Below are 21613 nucleotides of genomic sequence, written 5' to 3' on the forward strand. Positions count from 1 at the left end.
TAATAGCATGCCTGACTGTTTTATGAGAGAAGCAAAAATTCCCAGCTCCTGCATAACCATGACCCTTTTATTTCTCTTCTGTGTCTCACAGAATGTACAAAAGAGCACAACATGGGGATAACTTGATACATCAGAGTTCAAAGAATATCAAATTATCCTTGACCTAACTTCTAACTTGTCTCTCATACTTAAGCATTGCTATCAAAATTTGACATGGATAATGTTGCAGTTTGGGAAACTTCAATTATTCAATCATTGAAATGAGAATTAACTCTTTTGATATCAACACCACTTAGTCCTACAGCACGAACTTTCTGTTTTAAAATGATTTAAATTAAAACTTCCCATTAAAAATTTAATGTTAATTTATGCCAAACATCAGCTTAACAGTGACAAAGTTATATCCCAAAATTCTTCATTATTTTAAAAATTAATTCAAGCAAATGCAGTGTATTTCAACTGATATCATCATCATCATCGTTTAACGTCCGCTTTCCATGCTAGCATGGGTTGGATGCACAGATGGATCGAATAGACGCACATGATAGCAAAGCTACATTCTTGACCACACAGCTAGGTCTGTGTGAGTGCTTATTGTTACGCTAGCACCTATTACGGAAAGACTTCCTCCAGTCCCCACCCCATTTCCTCGCAAATTAGTTTAAAAAAAAATTTTTTTTTTGCCAAAAACCCACGTTTTCGGATACGGAGATTCCGGAAAATTGCCAAAAATTGGAATTTTGAAATTTTTTGGCCCCTCACCAATTTCTTCATTTTTCACTTTTCCGTAAACCTAACCCTAAAACCCTAATCCTAAGTAGAAGAATTTTTGGAAATTTTTTTCAGAATCATATTCTCCGTATTCTTCAGCATATTTTGGAAAAAAAAAAAAAAAAGAAAATTACAAAAATTTAGGGAAATTTTTTTCAGAATCATAGAATTTAGGTGTGTGTGTGTGTGTGGGGGGGGGGGATTTCAAAATGCCGATTTTTGCCAATTTTTTTTTGCAGATTGTGTAGAAAAACAAAATAAATAAATAAGGGTGTTTTTTCGGGGGCGGGGGTACAAAAAGAAGTCTTGCCCCTGTTACTCCCAAGTCAAATTTAATTCAGCAAATCAAAAATGTCCCAGTCGTGCCCATCCCATGTAAAGCACCTTTTCGATGCTTAATACAGTGAGGGGTTGATTTTGAAACTTGGTTGCTATTCCTAACAACTTGAACGACCTCATACATTCGTATATACTCTCTCGTTGCCTCTGTTGCCTTCGCAACATTTATCTGATACATATATAGTACAAAACCACATTAAAACACAAATCCCAAACCAAAGAAAACACAAACATAAACGAAGAAAGAAAAAAAAGAACTCTTTTTTTGGGATTTGTATTTTAACGAGGTTTTGTATTAGGTATATGTATGATATATACGTGTTATATATGTAATTATTATCTCTGTTGATAATAACAAGTGACATTTATCTGTGGGCGACTCAACGTGGACACTTGACCTCTTCTAGAAATAACAGCCAAATCTTCACCATTTTACTTACACCCCACTGTCTGAAAATACATTACAAAGTGTGGTATTAAATATACAGGCGAACGGGGTTGCTATCGCTAATTCACGAGGGAAAGGGCACGGAATTATAACCGGGAATATTAAAAAAAATTTTAATTTTGGAAAAAAATAATTTCTTTCAGATTCGTAAAGCCCCAACAATCCCTAGAAATTTTCTTTCCCCAAGAAGTGTAAATAAAAGTTCTGAAAAACAAAAAAAAATATATATATAATAAAATAAAATAAGTGTGGCGGTTTCGTCGGCAATGTAAGGTGCGTTCAAGACTGACCTGCAGTTAAAATAAAAATAATGGTTTGTTTATTGTCCTACTCGCCAGTGTTTCCTCTTAATATAAAATAAGAAGCAATAACAACCACTATTTAGTGTGTGTGTGCTCACCTTCAAACAGCAGATAGATTATAAACTCATGAAGTCGTCTCAGTTCTACTTTGGTAAACAAATAAGTTATGATGCAATTTAAATAATTTTCTTTTCCTTTGGCGCGCCAAGCTGTAAGGGAGATAACTCTATAGGAAAACATTTCTCTAGACTGATGTAATAATTTTTTTTTAGTGTTTTTTAGAGGCAGTTTAACTTGCAAAGACAGTTCGTTTAAATTGTAAAGAATTACTACAAAATGGATAGATCTACTCAAAGATTGTGATTGTTGTACAAGATAAAAATATTCTCCTTTTACTAATTCCATTGAAAACATTCCCTGGAAATATGAAGCTCTATGCACACACACACACACATGTACATAATATATGAGGGGTACCCAAAACAAACCGGGATTTTGCAATATTATTTTATTCACGTAGTTTTACATGTTTACACTTTTATCGCCTTCAAAGTATTTTCCATTTGAAGCAATGCATCGGTCCAGACGTGTTTTCCACTGTTCGAAGCAGTCCTGGAACTCTTACGAAGCGATGCCACTTAATGCCCGAGTCATTTTTTTTCTTCACCGCTTCCACATTTGCAAATTCCATAGCGCCAGCTTTCGTCACCAGTGATGACCTTCGAAAGAAGGTCCGGATTAATTTCTAACTGTCCTTTCAGTCGTGACTGCTTTTGATCTTCCGAGAAAAAGCGAGGCACAAGTTATGCTGCAACTCTCTTCATTTACAATTCCTCACTCAAAATTCGTTGGCAGGAGCTTCAGGACACACCAGTCATATCAACAAGTCCGTCAGTTGTTCGGTGACGGTCTTCCTAGAACAGTTCATGAATTTTCATGATGTTTTCATTTGTTCAGGAGGTTGACGGTCGTCCTGAACGAGGTTGGTCTTCAGGCAACAAGTGACCATTCCTAAAGCGTGAAAACCACTCGTAAACTTGTGTTTTGCTCATAGCAGCATCCCTGTAAGCTGTTTGAAGCATGAGAACTGTTTCGGCCGCCGTTTTCCCCAGTAGAAAACAGAATTTCACGGAAGCACGATGCTCCTTCGTTTCAGTCATCGCAAAAATCGATGGTCGGCAGACTGATACCCGAGGGTCGCATCAAGTGGCTTCTAGCGGTGGGAGCCTGAACCACAACGGGTTTGTCCCACAGAGAACGTTTCCGGTTAATTTTGGATACCCTCTCATATTAGATACTTAGATAACTTTCGCCAAATTTGGCTCAAGTCATGACTGACTTAATAGCACCACTTGAAAAAGACGTTTAATGATGTTTCATGTTGCAATCATTCTTTGGGCACCACAGCCCATTAGAGTAAAGAGTTATTACTTGCAGAGATATATCCAGATGTAAGTGGTTTATCTAGAATTTGTTGGGGATATTCATCCAAGAACCGTTTGAACGTTAGATCTTTTTCTTCTCTTATGTATCTTGGCATGATGTTAAAGAGAGCAGGGCCAGTTTAGGTGAAACAGTTCTGTCTTAGTGTTGTGATGTAATGCGAATATGATTTTTGTTGAGGACGGATGGCAGGGTACTCAAGCTTCGAGTGAATTTTATAAAGTTGATGTCAACATTATTTGGGCAATGTCGTTGAAATATTTCCCACATCATCCAAATATTGCGTTCTCGGCAGATTTGGAGGGAATAAAGTTTGAACTTCTCGAGCCGTTGCCAATAATCAAGACCTATCATGTCTATTTTTTTGTGATTGATCTCTCGGTTGCTTCAATTTTTATATTTTGTTTCGTATAGAGAGACCACAGCGGGCAAGAGTATTCAGGGTGAGGACGGACGAAAGTAGAAAAGAAAAAGATAATAATAGGTGCGTCTCTAGACTGGAAAGTCATGAGGTTCCATGAGCACACCCTGCAGGCCATATCGACATTTTTGTTTATGTGGGCACTCTAGCTTAAGTTATTGTCGACAATTACTTCGAGGTCTCAAGCGATGTTTGGTGTCACGAAAATTTCACTCGAGGGAAGAGCATACGGTAGCTTAAGTGCAACCTTTTTAACGTAGTGGGTTAATTAAAATTTACCCTCGTTGAGCTGTATATTGTGTTTCGCCGCCCTTTGAATTACAGCAAGCTGATGCGATTGGAGATTTTCCTGGCTCCTACCCTGTCGACGACTTTCAGAAGCTCATAGTCATGCGCGAAAATTCTAACGCTGCTGTGGCTGATGACGTCAATAATATCATTAATGTAAATAAACAATACAGTACCTAAGTGGGATTTCACTGATAACTGTTGCTGAGCTTGATCGAACACCATCGATTACTACAAGCTGGGTTCTGTTCACCAGAAAACATTCGGTCCACTTTTATTGTTTCCCTCGGACTCCAATGTTGGATAGTTTCTTTAAAAGTTTGTCTACCTGGGTAGTACACTCAGCTGTTCTTGTTCCTTAGACGATAAAATATCTTTAAGGCTTAAGAAGGGCTCTTGTGTCTTGTGTCAGGTCCCAGCTTGGCATCACAAGGCGAACAAAAATTGCTGTGTACTGTGCATGTATACCGACGTCGCTTCTTTACTCCTGTGGGACACATACCCTTTATAGGCACCATGTAAGTGTCCTTGAACGCTTCCATCAAAGATGTCTGAATTTTGGCTGGTCCTTGCGGACTCCAGACACAAATCTTGAAGGGAGCCAATACCCTTAGCATTGAAGCCATGGCGCACAAGTACTGTTTACGTTGGACTGGACACCTTATTCGGATAAATGATCGGAGGTTCCCTAAGCAGACGCTATATCGAGAATTTGTTTGTGGAAACCAAGGCTACGATTTAAGGATTGTGTAAACTCCTAATTGAGTGCATTTGAAATATGGGCGGTTAATTGGGAAAGAAATGCTTGTCATCACCGCCAGTGGAGGAAACACGTAAAGGAGAGAGGATCTATTTTCGAAAAGACGTATTTTTCATGAAAAATTTAAGCGAGCTACTCCAAAACAACACATCATTAGTTCAGTAATTGGGGGACGCTTGGCAATATCTGCAGAAGCGTATGTTCATCGTGTGGGCTTATTAGTAACCGGCGGAGCCACAAGTGTAAAGTATTTCTTTGAGTGCATAATGTTCTTAATAGTCTATGATGGTCTTCCTCAGCCACGATTTACTGGAGCAGCGATGGAACGGATGGTGAAGCTGGCTTTTGCGACCGGTTTCCACGACCATATCTCTGCATGATCGACAAATAACGGGTGTTGTCGCAAAGTGACACTCGCGACGTAGCGGTAACAGCAACGGCGGATACGAGCGAGACGACGAGGCAGCCAAACCAGCATCAAAGAGGAAAATTTTTCTCCTCACTTGCTGACGTGACGTCATTCCCCCCCCCCCCCCACCTTCCGGTTTTCCTTCCTCCACAAAAATATACACACGTGCTGTGAACAAAGGTCCAGTAATCAAAGAATATTATTCTATTCTGTAAAGGGTACGTGGAGACGCGTGACTTTCTGGTTAGAGTAACACACTCATGATCGTAAGATTGTGGTTTTGATTCCTGGACTGGATATGCGTTGTGTTCCTGAGTGAAACACTTCATTTTTGTCCACTCAGTTGGCAAAAATGAGTGAATCCTGCGACGGACCAGCGTCCTGTTCAAGGGGCGGGAAATATATACAGCACAGAATCCGGTAAACCGGCCTTATCAGCTTATGGCTCGGAAAGGACGTTTGATTCCACTTTTGACAAAGGATATGACAGCCGGAGCTTCCCTCTTGCAAGACAATATCTTACAGTGTATTTGCAGTATCACTACTGATTTCAACATTTAGAATACTTGACTGGGGAAATACCCTGACGTCAACTGCAAACTTCCACAAAAATAGTGGTATTGATAGTCTCAACCTCAAAAGAAAAGAGGGATAAAGGGGCTTAAGATCAATACAGACAGCCTTTGAGAGCTGTATGATAGCACTGTGACAGCATCTGTCAAACAAGGACAGCGAAATAAAATATATATATAACAATTAAATGCTCACAATTAAAGTGAATTACATCCGGCAAATCAGCCGTGAACTCTTCAAGAAACACTCGTCTACTGGCAACGTCTCACGTGAACTCAAAAGTGCAGGACAAGCACATTTCAACAAAGATTCGAAAGGTTATGCATGGGCATGTTTCCTGTAAACATGAAGAAGATGGAAATATTGGTTTCAAATTTTGGCACAAGGCCAGCAAGTTCGGAGGATGGGGCAAATCAATTACATCGACCCAGTGCTCAACTGGTACTTGTTCTATCGACCCAGAAAGGATTAATCTTTTCTGGGTCGATAAAACAAAGCGGACTTCGGCAGAATTTGAACTGAGAACGTAAAGACGGATGAAATGCCGCTAAGCATTTTGCCTGGCGCGTTAACGATTCTGTCAGCTCACCGCCTTACGAGAAAGATGAAAATATTAACATGATGTGTAGCCTTTCTTGGATTCGTGACCGTTACGTCACAACATACCCCGAAGGATACGCTTTTGCAATCCAAGAGTAAGAGATAGCTACGAAATATCTAATGAACAAATGAGACAGCAAAGCCTTTAAACTGCTAAGATGGGACTGCAAACGTCCATCACGTGGCTCTACCGTGGAGGACATAACACATGTAACCAACAGCTTTTCAAAATGTCATCAAGGTACTACCTTCTACTGTGATATGTTAAAAATAATATACAGTGTCATTCGCAGAAAAGGTTGTCTTGGAATAAATATAAACATCAACTCTTTTACTGAATACAGATATACAAATCAACACAAGGAATATTGGTGGAACATTACTATCTAAACTTCTACCAAGTGCAAACATAATAATCCTGACATAGTTACTTGAGCCAAATAAGAAAATCTAATATAGTCGGAGAGAACAGTTGACATACAACTATGAACAGCTAAAAGAATATTTATGGGTAACTACTTCGAAACCCGTAGCTCGTTATCTCTAGTTAGAAATTCACATATATACCAAAATAATTTTAGTGCGTTTGGTTATGTTACTAGTAAATGTCTAAGTGACATTTAGGAAAAGCTGGGATTTTCAGGCAAAGAAAGAAACCAACTAACACGCACTTTATAGCTACAATCTGTTAATGGATCAGTAAGAAATATGAAAAACTTTCCTAAAGTTCAATATGTAACAATTATCGTTGTTATTCAAATTCTAGTGACGGATCTTTTGTTTGTTTATCAGAAAGTATCTCCTTCCGTCTGGAGAGAATTCTAAGAATAATAACGGTTTGAAATTTTGGCAAAGAGCCAGCAGTTTGTAAGGATAGGGGAAAGTTGATTACATTGACCCCCGAAAAGATGAAAAGCAAATGCGACCGGGGTGGGGTGGGATTTGAACTCAGAAGTAAAGACGGACGAAATGCCGCATTTTGTCCGGCGTGCTAACGATTCTGCCAGCTCGCCGTCTTAATAAGCCTTTCAACTACAGGCACAAGGCCTGAAATTTACGGAGTCGGGGTAGTGGACTAGCCGATTGCATCGACCTCAGTGCTCAACTGGTACTTATTTTATCGACCCTGAAAAGATGAAAGGCAAAGTCGACCGTAGTGGCATTTGAAATCAGAACGTGAAGGCGGACAAAATATGCTATGCATTTTGTCCGGTGTGTTATCGATTCTGCATGTTCCCCGCCGTAATAATAATCCTTTCTACTAAAGGCCTGAAATTTGAGGGTAGGGGGATAGTTGATCACATCGACCCCAGTAATTGACTAGTATTTAATTGATCGACCCCGAAAGGATGAAAGGTAAAGTCGACTCCGGCGGTATTTGAACTCAGAATGTAAAGACGGACGGAATGCCGGCTCTAAGCATTTCGCCCGGCGTGCTAACATTTCTGTCAGCTTGCAGCCTTAACAATAATCCATTCTACTCAAGACACACAGCCTGAAATTTGGAAGGAGGGAATTAGTCAACTTCACTGACCCCAGTTATTCACTGGTACTTAATTTATCGACCCCGAATGGATGAAAGGCAAAGCCGACCACGGTGGAATTTGAACTCAGAACGTAAAGACGGACGAAATGCCGCTCTAAGCATTTTGCTCAGCGTGCTAACGATTCTGTCAGCTTGACACCTTAACAATAATCCTTTCTACCATAGGCACAAGGCCTGAAACTTAAGGGGAGGGGGAAGTCAATTACATCGACCCCAGTGTTTCATTGGTACTTAATTTATCGACCCCGAAAAGATGAAAGGCAAAGTCGACCTCGGTGGAATTTGAACTCAAAACGTAGCAACGGGCGAACTACCGCTAAACATTTGGTAAATTTTCAGATTAACACCCACACGATTTTCACTAGGGCGTTAGGGTTAGGGTTTTAGGGTCAGGGTTAGGGTTAGGGTTTAGTGTTATGGTTAGTGTTAGGGTTTGGGATGGAATTACCTAACCCTAACTCTAAAACCGTAAAAGTAACCGTAACCCTAACACCCTAGTGAAAATCGTGCGGGTGTTAATCTGAAAATTTACCAAACATTTTGCCCGGCGTGCCAACGATTCTTCTATCTTGCCGCCTTGAAAAGAACGCAAAGAGGTTCCGGCGAGTTAATAATAAATAATAATAATGATTTCAAATTTTGCCACAAGGGCAGTAATTTTGGAGGAAGGAATGAGTCGATTACATCGACCCCAGTGTTCAACTGATACTTATTTTATCAACCCCGAAAGGATGAGAGGTAAAATCGACCCCGGCGCAATTTGAACTCAGAACGTAGCGACGAGTAAAAAAACTGCTAAACATTTCGTCCGGCGCGCTAACGATTTTGCCAGCTTGCCGCCTTGAAAAGACCGACAAAAGGTTCCAGCGAATAATAATAATAATAAAAGTAAAATCGCATATAAGGGTGGTTACTAAACAGTAACTGAACATCAGACACAAATATTGTTTTATAGTTTTTAGTTTACCATTGCCACCCCCACCACTCAAGCACACCGTGGTAGAGTCGATGAAATAAATACCAGTAATTATCTTCTGTGCGATTAGTTAATAAATAAAATGGTAGTATTAATTATATTTCGTTGTCCGTCCATTAAGTTGGCTACAAAAACCAGCACATGGTCAACTAACGAGATGGGTGGGAGCCTTATTGTCCCTTTTCCCAAAGAAACTAGGGGAAGCTAGCAAGTAACCATCCAGCTTGTTTCAGATGCTTTTAAAATGACAGCGGAAAGGATATAGAACGAAAGGATTATAGAATCCAAAGAATTGTGTAAACTAAAACAAAACGAGGGTTAAAGACATCAAAAGGAAGCGAAGTAGAAGCTGAAATATTAATTATGACTTTATGGAATTACGGTAAGGTGTCTTTCATAGATTCAACTTTTGGTGTTGTTTTACTCTAGGTCAATCTCGATCAGAAGAATTCCATCCACGTTCATCCCACCTACTTAGGAATATCTAGACTTATTTTAACTAAACTATTGCAGTTTTTAATACGCTTGACTGTGATTTGAGAGAGATTTGGCTGTTATTTCTAGCAAATCGAACATTGCATGGAAACTCTCCCTCTATCTCACTCGTTGATTTGTTTTCCTTCCTGTATTTATTTAGTTAACACCGTCTGGTATAAAGCGGCTATCCAAAATGTTTCTAATTCCACTGTTTGAATTAATTCTGTTTCTATTTCATTGTCTTTTGTTAAAACTTCCGTCAACAACTGTCAACGTTGTTCTACTTGTTTCGTTGTTCTCATATTAGTCCTGATCAAGCAGATTTAGGAATGTAAACATTCTGTTGTGATCACCACATCTTTCTTTTCTTTTAATTTTTTTTTATCAAACATAGTATTGTATCTAGAACTAGATCATTTAAACTCATTATTTAAACAATAGGATGAGATTTGAGGGTGATTTTGCTGTTATTTCTAGTATATAGAGAGACCATATAAAGGTTTCCTTGTTTCGACCGCTTACGTACACCATCTAAATATATTTTTGGCATTTCTCAGAAATTTCCTCGAATGATTGACTTTAATTAATCTAAAAATGTTGTTACTATCGTATTTTTCTCTACTTTTCTAAATGTTATTTCCCAAATTTGCGACATTAAGACTAACAATAGCAAAGAAAAGGGTGCTTTCATGTGGTAATTCGACCCACTAGAAATAGCAGCCAAATCTCACTCGTCATACTCCACCGTCTTAAAAAGTGAGGGACTATATATCAGATAATCTTTATTTCATTCACACTGCATATGAATAAGTATGGTCGAGTTTGGAACGTCACCGATCATAGTTCTGATCGGTCAGTGCTGGCCCTGGGTTATGGACATTTGAAGAACAAATTGTTTCCTTATAGTACTTCTGAAATTATCTTTTCCTCTGTGTCGGATTAACTGATATAGTTATTCACTTTGGGGCCTCACAGCCTGTAGAGACCTCAGATTAATTAAAAGGTGCTTTTAGTTTTTGTGAGACTTTTAAGCCTGATTTTTAAAAAACTTGTAGCTTCCAAGTTTTATATAGCTTAGCGGGTGGAATATCCGTCACTACCACTTGGAGAAGGAAAAGGGAATGGAATTAGGGCGCAAAAAATATTTTAAAATTTGAAAAATTTTGAGAAAAAAAAATCTTCTGGAATCCTAATCTTCGTTGTATGAAACACCAGAATGCTAAAAAAATCAAGGGGAAAAAAATTCCAATTCCTTAGCCTTATGCTTCTCCATGTGCTATTCATAGCTTTTCCGAAAGTCGGTTACTTAGGGCATTGATTTTCCCTTACGAACACCAATTTAATTACCTGAAAAGTCGTAATTGCTTCTATTCGCCAGTATAGAAAAATTTGCGCGTGTCTTATGAAGAAGATAAAGCGGCTAATGTTGATCATAGTCGGTTTCATGGGTGAGTTTATAAATTGGATATGTCGGCATAACTACAGAGTTGTACCCCCACCCCGACTTTGGAAGGTCATAACTTTCAGAAAAATGAATATTTTTTTAATGAAATTTTGTAGTTATGCCGCTTTTAATAAAGTATATATATATATATATATATATATATATATATATATATATATATATATATAGTATGTGCGTGTGTGTAGAGACGTGACAATAACAGGAAACTCGGAGTAACGATTGACTGAGGCCTCAGTCAGTCGTTATCGAATAAATTTTCTCATTTAGCCAGTCGTGCACACACTATTGTATGTGTATGTGTACCTCCCCTCACACATGTTTATGTGCGTGCGTGAATGTGTGCTGCGGGTGTGTGTGTGTATATATTTGTGTCTGTGTTTGGTGTGTTTTCAAAACAATCACTTTGTTGAAATTGAAATTTTGGTCGATAATTCTGGAATTTTATTATAATTTAAATGAAGTGCAGTGATTTACTTATTTGTCATTTAAAAGAGCTTTATTTCTACTTATATAGTATTCTTTATTTCTACTTATATATAGCATTCTAAACTAAATTCGTTACCGTCACACTCCTATGACCTAGTTAACTGGTCTCTGCGCATCAATGATTTTTAGACACGTACTATACTGCCCCACTTAACATCACCAAAAGTTCAACTTTCCGAAGTTGTTGTTGTTGTTTAGCTCTAGGTCTGTACCATTGATCCTGCACACTTAAGTGCGTCTGAGACTGCATTATACAATTTGTTTTACCTTACCTTCTTTTTATTCATTTAGTAAGGCGTGATATGAGGAACATTTGTCTGCTCTCTCTAGCAGACCGTTAGCTTGATACCATTAGAATTCTTCTGATCTTTTCTGTCTGTTGCCCTTCTCTTTTACTCTTTTACTTGTTTCAGTGTTGCCATACTGGAGCACCGCCTTTAGTCGAGCAAATCGACCCCAGGACTCATTCTTTGAAAGCCTAGTACTTATTCTATCAATCTCTTTTGCTGAACCCTATTGCCGTAAAGCTCCTCTGCCGACGCGTTAACGATTATACCACTCTCCCAGCCGCAGAGCAACGTGAAATGAAACGGTTTGCTCAAGAACGCAACTTGCCGCCTCTGTCCGGAATCGAACTGAAGATTCAGCGATCGCGAGTGCAACACTCTGACAACTTATACCACACACCTTCACACGTGTGCATTATATATTGCATAAGTATCGATTACGCTTTCCATGTTCCTATATACTCAACACATTTGACATTTTCTTTCACGTCCTGCGGATGAATGATCTCAAGGATTTCATTATCCAATTTTAGCGTGATCTTATTTCATAATCAATTCCTGTTCTACGTTGACAATTGCCTATCTTTCACAATCTAATCTAATGTAATTGTCACTGGTCCAAGAGAGGTAACTCTTACAGTAGTTGCTGACGTAAATTTTTTAGTTTATTTTTGTTATTTAACCCCAGTTCAACACTGATCGATTTAGAAGACCTATGATCTGAGTCATTCCAGCCATGACCGTCCAGTATTTTTAGCAGGTTACAATATCAAATGTGTTTTGTTTCTATGTAAAATACAAAAGGTGTGATTTGAGGGAAATTTGGCTGTTATTTCTAGCAGCTTGAGTGACAGCGATTTGTTCCTCTACAGCAGTGCTCCGCAACCGGTTTGCGAAAACACCTAAAGCTCCACGAGGCTCCGGCAGGGGATGGTGGCGAACCCTGCTGTACTTTTCCACCACAACTTTCTCTCACTCTTTCTTCCTGTTTCTGTTGTGCCTGTAATTCAAAGGGTCAGCCTTGTCACACTGTGTGTCACGCTGAATATCCCCGAGAACTACGTTAAGGGTACACGTGTCTGTGGAGTGCTCAGCCACTTGCACGTTAATTTCACGAGCAGGCTGTTCCGTTGATCGGATCAACTGGAACCCTCGACGTCGTAAGCGACGGAGTGCCAACAACAACAGCAACAGCAACACACACACACACACACACACACACATACACATATATTTTGTTAGCGTGTTGGATAAAACGCTTAGTAGCATCTCATTCGTCTCTATGTTCTGAGTTCAAATCCCACGGGCATTGACTTTGTCTTTCATCCTTACAGGATCGATAAATAAGTACCAGTTGAGCACTGGGGGCGATTTAATTGAATTAGCCCCTCCCACCAAAACTTCTGGCCTAGTGCCAAAATTTGAAACCATTATTATTATGATCATCATCATTATTATAATCTATTATCTTTTATCTGGCAGAACTGTTAGCAAGCTTGGCGAAATGCTTAGCAGTATTTCATCTACTGCTACATTCTGAGTTCAAATTCTGCTATGGTCAGCTTTGCCTTTCATCCTTCCGTGGTCGATTAAATAAGTACCAGTTATGCACCGGAGTCGATGTAATTGACTTACTTCCCCCCCCACTTCCAAATTTCAGACCTTACTGCTATTCTCATTATTAAGGTGACTGGATTCCTGCTTGAGCTGCTTTCCTCCTCCTCCTCCTCCTTGAAGATGCAGTCAGTGTTCATTACCCTTTGTCTGCAGTTTAGCATTTTCCCGCATCAGTTGTCATCTTGGAAGTTGATACCAGACAAAAGAAACTGAAGCACTCAGATACAGTTAAGGAAAATGGCCAACTGGTAAAAGTATAAATTTCTTATCTATGCACGCATACACACACACACATGCACACACACACACACACACACACACACACACATGCACACTTGAAGGGGCATGTGTGGTTGTTATCCTCTATTGTTTACACCTGCTCCCTTGTATATGATAAATGTTATGGGTCTTGTCATTCTCTGTAAATCAACATGTTCTCTTCAATTTGATAGCATTAGGGATCTCACCATTCACTGTACATCACTATGCCCCCTTCACTGTGATGGCCTCTGATAATATAATCACCAACACACCCACGCACGCACATGCACATGCACACACACACCCACTGCTATCATTAAACTAACTTCAGATGTGTTTATGTGTTTGTGTCTCTATATACTTGGATATGTCTGTGCTGTATGTATTGCATATACTTGCATTTGCCAGGGGTGTAGCCAGCCCACTTATGCGTACCTTTCCTTCATTGGACACTAAACTCTGCTTGCGAAGACCTGTTGAGACAAGTGAAATCAAAATTGAACCAAATTCGATGACTGGCAGCCATGCTAATGGAGCACTAACAGCACCATCCCAGCATGATCATTGCCAGAGCAGCTGTCTGGCTTCCATGCCGGTGGCACGTAAAAAGCACCATTTGAGCGTGATCATTACTAGCGTTGCCTTACTGGCATTTGTGTCGGTGGCACGTGAAAAAACATTCAAGCGAGGTTGTTGCCAGTGCCACTGGACTGGCTCCTGTGCAGGTGGCATGTAAAAAACACCATTTAAGTGTGGCCGTTGCCAGTATCGCCAGACTGGCCCTCGTGCCGGTGGCACGTAAAAGCACCCACTACACTCTTGGAGTGGTTGGTGTTAGGAACCAGCTGTAGAAACTCTGCCAGATCAGATTGGAGCCTGGTGCAGCCATCTGGTTTGCCAGTCCTCAGTCAAATCGTCCAGCCCATGCTAGCATGGAAAGCAGATGTTAAACGATGATGATGATGATGTGTATGCTGTATATGCCATGTGTGTATACTGTGTTTGTCTATGTTTGTCCATGTCCACATCTGAGGTTAACTGCTATTATTATGTGTAGACATGTCTATGTACATATAAATCATGGTGGTAACATAACCTCTCTCTCTCTTTCTCTCCTAGCTACTCCCATCTGCTGGTGCACCATCCTTATGCAGTGCTGACAATAATAACTGTATTTGGAACTGCAGCTTTACTGATCTCTTGTTTCTTCAGTAAAGGTTTTGACTTTGAGCAACCTCGAGCTGTGAGTACTTCCCTTAAGACATTCTGTGTGTGGTTAGATGTTGGAATGTTTGTAACTGTATGTCTGACTGTGTGTATAGTTACATGTTGGTGTGTGTATGTGTGTGTGTGTATGTGGTTAGATGTTGATACTTGTATATGTGTGAGACTATATGTGAGTACATCTTAGTTTGTGTCTCTGTGTAGGAGAAACTCTGTATTTGTGTGTGGTCGGAGTGGTTGGCGTTAGGAAGGGCATCCAGCTGTAGAAACTCTGCCAAATCAGATTGGAGCCTGATGTAGCCATCTGGTTTCACCAGTCCTCAGTCAAATCGTCCAACCCATGCTAGCATGGAAAGCAGACGTTAAATGACGATGAGGATGAGTTGTGTGTGTAGCTGTTTGTGTGTGTGTGTGTTTGATTTCATGAATATGCATATATGTTTACCAGCATGTGCATAAGTGTGTGTGGTTAAATGTTGCTGTATTTTTGTGTGTGATTTTTTTTTCAATATTAGCATATAAGTGTAACTAAATCTTAGTATTCTGTGTGTGTGTGTGTGATTAAATGTTTGTGTGTGTGAGTGTGATATTAAATGATGGCATTTGAGTGTGTGTATGTGTGTATGCATATGCATATGTATGTCTCATCAATTGTTGGTGTGCATATGTGTGTTTGTATGTGTGTCTGTATGAGAATGTATGAGGCTAAATGTTTGAGTGTGTGTGTGTGTGTGTGTGTTTTCTTGACGTGAAATTTATTGATGTGGTTGTTATTTAACCCCAGGCAAGCCCTCATTAAGCAGACATTCAATTCATAAACATTCCTCTCTTATAAGAATAGAAGAGTGTGTTTTGATATAGATTTGCTTGCTGTTTCTAAATTTGAGTGACCTCATAGTGGTAGATTTGTTACAGAGGTGTAAGTGAAACTTCTTGTTGGTGAGTAAAGCATAGTCAACATAGTTGATCCTCATATATTACTGGTACCCATTACTAATGATCCTCATATACTACTGGTACCCATTACTAATGAAGGAATCTCTACCTGTTCGATTCACCTATAAGAAATAGCAGCCAAATTTCCCTCAACTGAGCTTTAGTGTCTTGTAATCTGCAGACTCCCAGCAAGACTCCCCTCATATAATCCCTCATCTTTTAAAAATATGAAAAGATGTATGGGACAATGTAGACCCTGATACATTATACTTGGAAATATGAAGGGATTGTCATGGATAGAATAATTTTGGTCAGAGATCAAACCTTGTACACTGTATATTAATGGTACTTATTGCCAGCGAGGGAACCTTGCTTTACCTGTTAGAAATAACAGCTAAATCTCACTCAAATTAATCCTTCTATCTTAAAAAACAGAAAGCTACATAGAATAATGTTGTCCTAGATAAACTATGCTTGAAAATTAGGTGGCCATGGCTGGAATGCTTTTGATCTTATGTCTTCTTGATCAGAGCCAGTCTTGGGTAAAACAACAGCAAGATTTTATTATAAAACAATTCTTTTTAAATTATGAAATTTTTCTATTTTATTTACTTTTTTATATTTACTTTTTTTTTTTTTTTAACTTGCATCACCTCCTACTTTGCTTGACCAGGGATTTGAAACTCGAGGGACAGAAATAAGCAACAGAGTCATTGCCTTCGGTAATCTGCAGACTGCTAGTGAGACTTCCCTGTCGCTGGCACCTTCTTTGGACAGGGACAAATTCAGATTCGGCGTGCAGAGCAAATCTTCGGGAAAGAAGAACAGCAAAGCCAAAAAGCATCGGAAGAATAATAAAAGCAAGAAGAAGAAGAAAAAGAAGAAGAAGAAGAAGAAGAAGAAGAAAAAGAAGAGAAAGAAGAAGAAATGGAACAGAAACAAGAAGAGGAAACGGAAGAGGAAGAAGAAGAAAAAGAACAGCATGAATAACAACAACAGCAGCAGCAGCAGCAATAACAATAAGAAAAAGAAAAGGATAAGAATGAGAAAAAACAAAGGGAAAAGTGAAAAGGCAAGGATGAGAAAGCAGTATAGGAAAGAGCAGAAGAGAAGAAGAAATAGAATACGTCAACAGCTTCAGAATGTTACGACTGGTTACTTCTGTGATGATCTTGGTAAGTTGCTGCACCTTTGTTGTGGGGGAGGACAAGGGTCACCTTCAGTTTCGACTTCAAGTTTAGGTGTAGTTTACTTGACCATTGCAATGTATTCCAAATATTGCATTGTATCTTCTTCGTACAATTTTTTTAGCAATGGACCTAATTTGTCCTCTGGTTTAACCTTTTTAATATGTGGTTAGGGCAGTGGACTCGCGGTCGGAGAATCGCCGTTTCGATTCCCAGACTGGGCGTTGTGAGTGTTTATTGAGCGAAAACACCTAAAGCTCCACGAGGCTCCGGCAGGGGGTGGTGGCGACCCCTGTTGTACTCTTTCGCCCCAACTTTCTCTCACTCTTTCTTCCTGTTTCTTGAGTAACGCTGCGATGGACTGGCGTCCCGTCAAATTGGGAGGAAACACATACACCATAGAAACCGGGAAACCGGGCCCATGAGTCTGGCTAGGCTTTGAAAGGGTGACGTTATATTAACCTTTTTAATACCAACCTGCCTGAAACCACCCTTGACTCTTTGAGACAAATTTCTTGTTTTAAAGTGATAAAATAAAAATCTTCCATCAAAATCTAATGCCAATTTATGTTCCATACTGATTACTAAATAGTTAGTTATGAGGCACATAAAACTGCAACACAACCTCTCTAACCAGCTCTGTCATCTCTATCACTTTTAGGACAAGAAAGAGAGATGACAGGGTTGGGTAGTCTGCGGGAACCAAGGCAGAAAAGGCAAGGACAATGCATGTGAAGCAGGGGAATGAGTAACTGACGTGGGTGGAGAGCGTGATATGGTATATAGCACTTCCAGAACTCAGTTTCACCGAGAAACTCATATTGCTAGAAATCCCAGTCTCCTTTGGCAATTCCTGTATCACGCTCAGAGCCCTAAGGTCAGCTTTCACTACTTTATCCCATGTCTTCTTAGGTTTCTCCCTTTCACAAGTACCAGTCACATAAAGCAAGTGGCACTTTTTCATTACAGCTGTCCTCATCCATACACATCACCAGATTTTTTTATGGCTCTTATGGCCAACCCTCATCTGTTACCAAGCAAGGTAATATTTCCTCATGACCAAGTATGTTTTCCTTGGAAGACTGGAAACAAACAACCATTGCTTGTATGATGGTGAAGCTTGTTTACAGCCATCATGTGATGACAAGACAAGGACACACACAGATATGATGGGCTTCTTTCAGTTTCTCTCTTTCAAAGCTTTGGTTGGCCTGGGGCTTTACTAGAAGACACTTGCCCAAGGTGCCATGCAGTGGGACTGAACATGAAACCACATTGTTGGGAAGCAAGTTTCTTAACCACACAGCTACACCTGTACCTATAATTCAATTTTGAAAGTATGTCCTTGAACCATTTATTCTGTAAAGATGATTATTCTACTAAGAATTCAAATTATGTTTTTATTAAAACTTTTCTTTTTTCTGCTTTATTCTTCCAGATGAAAAATATGCCCGTATAGTTTTTGAGACATGCAAAGGTTGCACCTTATTTTCCTTGGAGAATATCCAAGCAATGTGCCGATTGGAGGAAAGAGTTATCTATTCAACTCCTTTATTTAAATATCTTTCTATTGACGATTCCAGAGAGTGTCGAAGCTGGTCAATTGGTAACTACATAAGCCTATTGAGCAACAAATCTTCCTGTGACACTTTGGAATCACAAGATGTAACACTTGTTTTGGACATACTGCAAGAATGTGCAGAGTTTTATCGTAATTATTCACTGAGTTCATACTGTTACGACTGTGTTGATGTTCCTGATTTCTGTAAGCAACACGATGCTGTTTACCACATTCTTCATTACCTTACAGACATTGAGTTTACATCTATTAGTCCAGAATATCTACCGTCTTTGAAATATGCTGTTTCTTTTCTACCAATCATCCGTAATCCTGCTACCGATGTTTTCTTTGAGCACATTGAGAGACAAAACCTTCACGAAGACAATGTAGAATTGATAGGAGCTAATTTTGGAATCAAAGAGATTCTATTTAGAAAATATCTTTGGTCTGATAGCGTTTGGCTTATCATAACTGCTGTTAGCATTTTTCTGGCAATATGGTTCTATTCGTTGTCTCTTTTCATTACATTTATGACGTTCCTGGCAATATTCTGGTCACTTGTTTTTGCATACTTTTTCTACATATTTGTTCTTGGAATCGAGTTCTTCCCATACATGAATATGATCACTATCATGATAATGGTTGGAATCGGTGCTGATGATACATTCATCTACTGCAGAATTTGGAATCGAACAAAAACTGAGAAGACTGTCAAAGATCTTGAAGAAATGGTTATCACTACTCTCAGACATGCCGTTATGTCAATGCTCGTATCAAGCTTAACGACTGCTGCTGCTTTCCTTGCCAATGCCATTAGTGATATTATTGCAATTCGTTGTTTTAGTATTTATGTTGGAATATCAGTGATGTGTAATTTCTTTTTCATGGTTACTTGGATGCCTGCAACTATTGTTCTCCATGAGAACCATTGCTCAAAAGTTCATTGTACAGGAATCATTACCAAAACGCATTTCTTCTCATGCCAACGACTGACTAAAGGATGTAAATTTGTATCAAACATTTCTCAAAAATTTTTTAAAGAATTTCTACCAAATCAAATTGTCAAGCATCCTTATATTTTGTTGCTTTTTTTTGGAATGGTTGGCATAGCCTCAGCTGTTATTGTATTCATCTACCCTGGAGTAAAATTACCAACCAAAGAAAAATTCCAGTACTTTTCTTCCAACCACCTCCTGGAAGTTTATGACATCAAACTGTGGAATCACTTTTGGTTTGAGAAAGCAGAAATAGATGCATTTCCTCTAATGCCCATCACTATTGTTTGGGGAATAATGCCCAAAGACAATGGTCATATCCTGAACCCTAATGACCATGGAACATTAGAATTTGACAACCAGTTCAGTTTAGAATCAGCAGCTGCCCAAACCTGGTTGATGGATTTCTGTAGTAGAGTACGCCAGCAACCATTTTACCAGAATATTCCTGGTTATGCTATAACTAATTGCTTCTTTGAAAACTTCCGACATTACATGAGTACACCATGTATTGGTAAACATCGCAAACTACAAGGCTGTTGTAATATCACTGAATTCCCTTACAGTGCTGAACTCCTGAAGAGATGCTTAGAAGTCTACATCCCCATACTGATGGACACCCCTTATATTGGCCCCTATTATACCAGTTATCATCTTCCGGGACCAAGGTTTCAGGACAGACGCATGCGTGCATTTTTTGTGGAGTTCAGTAGCACTACTCCTTTTACATATGCTTATGAAAAGCTTTATGCCTTTTACAATGAAATCAATGAATGGGTGCAGAATGAGATAAAAGCTGCTCCACCTGAACTCTCCCGGGGTTGGTTTGTCAGTTACCTACAATTCTTTGACCTACAAAGTAGCATCCTGCATGGCCTACCGATTGCTATGGCCCTGTCCCTAAGTGTAGCTGGAGCTGTGATATTTCTGACAACTCTGAATGTACTTCTGAGTATATTTGCCATGTTTTCAGTCATTTTCACCATTCTCACGACTGTTGCCTTTCTCATTCTTCTTGGCTGGGAGCTGAACATTCTAGAGTCTGTAGTCATCACCGTAGCTATTGGTATGTCAATTGACTTCACCCTTCATTACAGTGTAGCTTATCGACTGTCAGCTTACAGCGAGAGGAGCTCTCGTGTCATTTCATCCATCAGCTCCATTGGATCCGCCATTGCTATGGCATCCTTCACAACCTTTCTTGCTGGTTTGCTTATGCTCCCGGCAACCGTTTTGGTCTTCAGACAGTTTGGAATCTTCCTCATGATCATCATCTCTAGCAGTTGGTTATATGCCACTTTCTTTTTCCAGCCATTATTATGTGTACTTGGACCAACTGGAGATTTCAGTCAATTTCATTGGCCCAAGTTTAGATGCTGCTTAAAATCTTCTCCGGAATCAGAACCTTCATCTTTGAATGAGAAACAAGATGACAGAAACATTGAATTAAATGATCTGAAAGATAATGGTGATAACACAGACAATCCGGAATTGTAATATATTTTGTAATATAGAAGAAAGAGGTGGGATTTTATGGGGTTAATCTGGTCCCTGTGTGTTCTGGGTTTAAAATTCTACCAAAGTTGAATTTCATTATCATTCTTCAAATGTAAATAAATTAATACCAGTAATTTACTGAGGTCAGTTCAGTCAATCATACAATGTCTTCTTTTTACAGAAGTTTATTTCTTATGTCCTACCAAAAAGAAATTCATACTTTGTTGCTGTTACTATTATTGTTGTTATTGTTGTTTAACTTCAGACCAACCCTGATTAAGCAGACTAATGGAAAGTCTTTCCAGCCATGAACATCCTGTCTTTTATTCAGACATAATGTATCCAGTGTTTTCTTGTTTTCTTTTGTAAGATGATATGGTGTGACTTGATGGGTATTTGGTAGTTATTTCTAGCAGATCAAGCAACCACACAAAAGCTCTCTCATTGGCAACTTTGATGTTGTTTAGCCTTAGGTCAACTCTGGTCAAATAGGTCTTAGATGAAAGGCATTCCAGCTATGACTATCTCATCTTTTGTTCAGATAGGGTGATTAAACAGACCTTTGATATAAGGTGTTTTAGCAATGTACAGGTTTCTTTTGCTTTAAATGTAGTGTATACAGAACTACATAATCCAATGCGACCGATAGAATAAGTACTCAGCTTACAAAGAATACGCCATGGGGTCAGTTTGTTCGACTAAAACCCTCCAAGGTGGTGCTCCAGCATGGCTACAGTCAAATGA

General features: G+C 39.2%; 2 protein-coding genes across 7 annotated transcripts in view; one reads left to right on the forward strand and one right to left on the reverse strand.

The window, feature by feature from the left end:
- The window catches only part of LOC128249052 (uncharacterized), a 35286-nt gene extending 33180 nt beyond the window's left edge, over nt 1-2106 (reverse strand). The window contains exon 1 of one of the 2 annotated variants that reach the window (XM_089359523.1): nt 1959-2106. The gene's annotated coding sequence lies outside the window, so the exon portion shown is untranslated. The remainder of the gene's footprint in view (nt 1-1958) is intronic. The other variant, XM_089359524.1, reaches the window with a different exon arrangement.
- A 6556-nt stretch (nt 2107-8662) lies between these two features.
- LOC106873114 (protein dispatched homolog 1) lies at nt 8663-21003 on the forward strand. 5 transcript variants are annotated; one of them, XM_052971530.2, is made up of 5 exons: nt 8665-10801; nt 13278-13456; nt 14589-14712; nt 16303-16804; nt 18255-21003. In XM_052971530.2, exons 2-5 carry the CDS (start codon nt 13446-13448, stop codon nt 20867-20869), a joined length of 3252 nt encoding a protein of 1083 aa, XP_052827490.1. In that variant the 5' UTR covers nt 8665-10801; nt 13278-13445; the 3' UTR covers nt 20870-21003. The 5 variants fall into 5 exon arrangements, with proteins under 5 accessions (XP_089215651.1, XP_052827490.1, XP_052827489.1 ...); XM_052971529.2 differs by having other exon boundaries at nt 8665-9258; XM_089359525.1 differs by lacking the exon at nt 13278-13456 and having other exon boundaries at nt 8663-9258.
- Nucleotides 21004-21613: the final 610 nt, after the last annotated feature.

The sequence above is a fragment of the Octopus bimaculoides genome, chromosome 11 (assembly GCF_046866305.1).
Source record: "Octopus bimaculoides isolate indiv1 chromosome 11, ASM4686630v1, whole genome shotgun sequence".
Taxonomy (NCBI): Eukaryota; Metazoa; Mollusca; class Cephalopoda; order Octopoda; family Octopodidae; genus Octopus; species Octopus bimaculoides.